This window comes from Lactuca sativa, chromosome 5, assembly GCF_002870075.4.
Source record: "Lactuca sativa cultivar Salinas chromosome 5, Lsat_Salinas_v11, whole genome shotgun sequence".
Classification (NCBI taxonomy): Eukaryota; Viridiplantae; Streptophyta; class Magnoliopsida; order Asterales; family Asteraceae; genus Lactuca; species Lactuca sativa.
In genome coordinates this window covers 305359859-305363243 of record NC_056627.2, presented here as the reverse complement: position 1 = coordinate 305363243, position 3385 = coordinate 305359859, and the positions used below count along the sequence as shown (strand labels likewise).

At 33.2% G+C, this 3385-nt stretch overlaps 1 protein-coding gene across 1 annotated transcript; it reads right to left on the bottom strand.

Annotated features, from left to right (window-relative positions):
* Window positions 1–2425, bottom strand: LOC111888046 (protein phosphatase 1 regulatory inhibitor subunit PPP1R7 homolog). The gene is made up of 6 exons (XM_023884159.3): window positions 2009–2425; window positions 1167–1397; window positions 925–1071; window positions 694–836; window positions 477–591; window positions 1–338 (listed from the first exon to the last, which is right to left on the bottom strand). Exons 1-6 carry the CDS (start codon window positions 2291–2293, stop codon window positions 258–260), a joined length of 1002 nt encoding a protein of 333 aa, XP_023739927.1. The 5' UTR covers window positions 2294–2425; the 3' UTR covers window positions 1–257.
* Between the last annotated feature and the right edge of the window lie 960 nt (window positions 2426–3385).

The following is a 3385-nucleotide window of genomic DNA, read 5'->3' as shown; positions in this document are numbered from 1 at the left end:
TGGACCAAAACTGTTATTTACTCTAAACAAAACTCTTTTGTACCAAAAATACAAATAGTTTTTTTTGGTAATGTACTCTTTTAAGTTATGTGAGGATCACCTTAAAGTACTTGTACAAATGATCTCATGGTAATCATACAACCAATTAACATGAGAAATTCACACACACACACACAAACACGATTGTCATGTTGATCAATAAGAGATGAAGAAAAAAGAGGATTTAATCTTAATCCATCCAGACAATTCTTTCTAAATTAAGCAAACACTTCTGAATCAATTTGCTCGATATTCGGGAAGATTTGTCTCAGTGTAGTCAAGTAGTCAGACAATTTTGCCTACAAAATGTAAAACAAATATCAGTTAATTACATAAAAGACCCTGCATATTCGGTTTTTCCCGGTTTAAACCTCAACTTTATGTTTTGTCTAAAAAAGCCCTTACTTTTAATAAATCTACCAAAACATAGTGCTTACACATGGATTATGCTCAAGGTAAATGGTGGTTAGCTTTTCTCTAGAACCAGAAACTGCCTCAGCAATGCCATCCAATGATGCTAATTGGTTGTCATTGAACCATAAATCTTCTAAACTGCAATCAAAAATCACAAACAGATCAAATAATAACAACATACTTTCTTTTATAATTTTACTTTTTAATAAAGGTGAAAATATTTATATTTATTATGCATACCAGGTGAGTTTCTCAATGTCTTCAATGGCTGCAAGCTTATTTGAAGAAACATCCAACACCCGAAGATTAGATAAAGTTGAGAGGCCTTCCATTTTTGCAATACCATTGTGGCTCAAGTATACTTCTTCTAAAGCAATACATTCCTGGAAAAGATATATAATATAAAGAAATGAAAGTAAGATGATATAATAAACACACCCTTAATTTAAAAAACACAAACAAAAAACTTACCTCTAATCCTTTCATGGAAGTTAGTCGATTGCTTTGCAAACTGAGCTTCTTAATGCATTTTAATCCACATAAATCAATGGATTTTATACGATTGCGACCTAACCATAGCTCTTGTAACTTTGTCAGATTCTGTAGGTTCTCAATCACCTACATAAAAAATAAAATAATTACTTTAGGGTTGAGTATTAATTGAAGAAAGAATGTGTTGTGTATCATTAATTTTGATGGATTTTAGTCCTCACACGTAATCTGTTTGAACCAAGTTCAAGAATTTGTAGTTCATGGAAATGTTCAATCTCCTCGATCTTGGGAACTTCGTTTTTAGAGACATAAAGTTCCTTGAGTGTGCTTGATGCATTGGATAATCCATTCATTGATGTGATTTCATTGAATGAAACATCAAATATTAAGAGGGTTTTGAATATGCTGACATCGGGTATTTTCTTTAGTTGGTTATCCCTGAGAACTAACTCCTGCAAAAAAAAAAAAAAAAGTCCAATTATAGTAACTTTTGTAAAAAGAGCCAGATAAACAAAGTTATTAAAAGATGCGATTGTGGTAACATTCGAAACCATATGCTTCTTTATCATAGTGGTAAACTCATGTAAGCATCATACACCATATTATAAGCACTGATTGCCATAGAAACGTACATACACACATGTATATATATAGTTATATCTATATGGATATCATTTCATATGAACTTTGTAAGTTTCAGGATTTTGAAGATTATCTAGTTAAAGATTATATGATTATCTAGCTCAAGAACATGTATCTCTCATATTACCAAATAGACTTAACAGAACAACTTCTTAAGAACATGACACAAAATTATACCACCTCATGTCCACAATTAAAAATGCAGTCATACAAAACTACAAAGTTAGTCTAGTTTGATCTATAGGTACTATACCAATCAGCATTAGCAAAAACCGATGTCAGCTTATTAAAAATGAACAGTCTGTGTGTACACAGTATTCTAAGAAGTTAACTCAACTCGCATCGCTCTTTAAATCCGATGAAGATGATTCGGAAAAATAAGAAAGTATGCGAAAGTGGAGAAGACAACCGATAAGCATACCTCGAGGCCGGATATGGTGTTCCACTGCGAAATCGGCTCAACACCGGAATCATTGAAGAGGTTCTGTCGAAGAGAGAGCTTTTTGAGATTAGATAAATGAGAAATACGCGAATCCAACTTAGTCAATCGATTGGCCGTCAAATCAATCTCGGTGAGGGTCGGCGGGAACTCGATTGAGTCGAGATCATGGAGCTGATAGCTGGAGGCGTCGAGGATAGTTAGCAGTGTAGATTCTTCGTCGTTGTTAGTGTCGATCATCGGATCGTTTGCTGTTGTAATATCCATTGATACTACTGTAATCTGAAACCCTAGAAACAATCGACGAAGGAGAACGATCGTTTCTGTCTGAAAGTTCTGTTTCTCGCAGGCAAATTGTATTTCTATTTTCTTTCTCTTTCGCGAAAAAAAAAAGAAAAAAAAAAAACGATAAACTATTAGGCGGACACCAAAAGTATAAAAAGAAAGAAAATTACAAGGTGGGTCCTTATAGTTAGGTTACTTGCATGTTTGGTCCCTAAAAAGTTTTTTTAGCTCGGACGATCACCGAAACTTAAATATGTTACCCGCTCAGTCCCTAATTTAACATTCCATCTACTTAGTTGTTAGAAACCCCTACCTTGGGGGCATTTTTGTCCTTTCATCTTTACAATGTCTTTAAACCTTTTTCTCACATGTTCTCTTTGGTGCATGTGATCAAAGTCCAAAATAAGATGGTGGTTTGTGGCTGTGGAAGTATGGTTATCATAAGGACTTCGTACACTAAGAACAATCTCTGTAGGGAAAATTATGTTTGCCCGAAAATGGTATTGTATTGTCATTTTTTTGTAATGTTCAGTTATAACTCCAATGTGATGATCAATTTTACTGAAAGTTGCATAGACCAAGGAGTGGGTTTCTTTTGTGGGTTTATGAGGCTGAAAAGCATGACCATGAGGTTGAAATCCAAAATCGAAACATGAAGATATGCTTAATACTTAGTTGGGTTTTTTTTTTGGCATAATTGTTTACAAGTTGTAATAATATGCACCCTAGTGATCAATGTGATGTGAAATTTGGTAAAAGTTATAATATTGTATTGAAGTTTTGTTGGAGCAATGAAAAGGGTATTCTAGTAACCTTATTGTGTTTTACAATTGATGAACTTTATTGTGTTTTACAATGGTTGTTTAACAGGTTTTACATGACCAAATCCATAAGCATTCAAAATACTATTCCATAAGACTTTAAAGTGACCAAACATAACAATTTAAAAATTACATAAGAGTTTAACCAAAACAAACCATAACAATCCATGTCAAGTTTTACCAAAACAAACCATAACAAGTTTTACATAACATATAAAACAAAGGCAAAATAACACCTTTTTCCCTTATTCTT

What these genes read in the sequence shown, in the direction of transcription:
- LOC111888046 (XM_023884159.3), bottom strand. Translation starts at nt 2,293, where the DNA reads ATGGATATTACAACAGCAAACGATCCGATGATCGACACTAACAACGAC. An exon ending in TTGGTTCAAACAGATTACGT is followed by an intron (nt 1,072 to 1,166) that starts GTGAGGACTAAA and finishes TTTTTTATGTAG; the next exon opens with GTGATTGAGAACCTACAGAA. An exon ending in GACATTGAGAAACTCACCTG is followed by an intron (nt 592 to 693) that starts GTATGCATAATA and finishes TTTTGATTGCAG; the next exon opens with TTTAGAAGATTTATGGTTCA.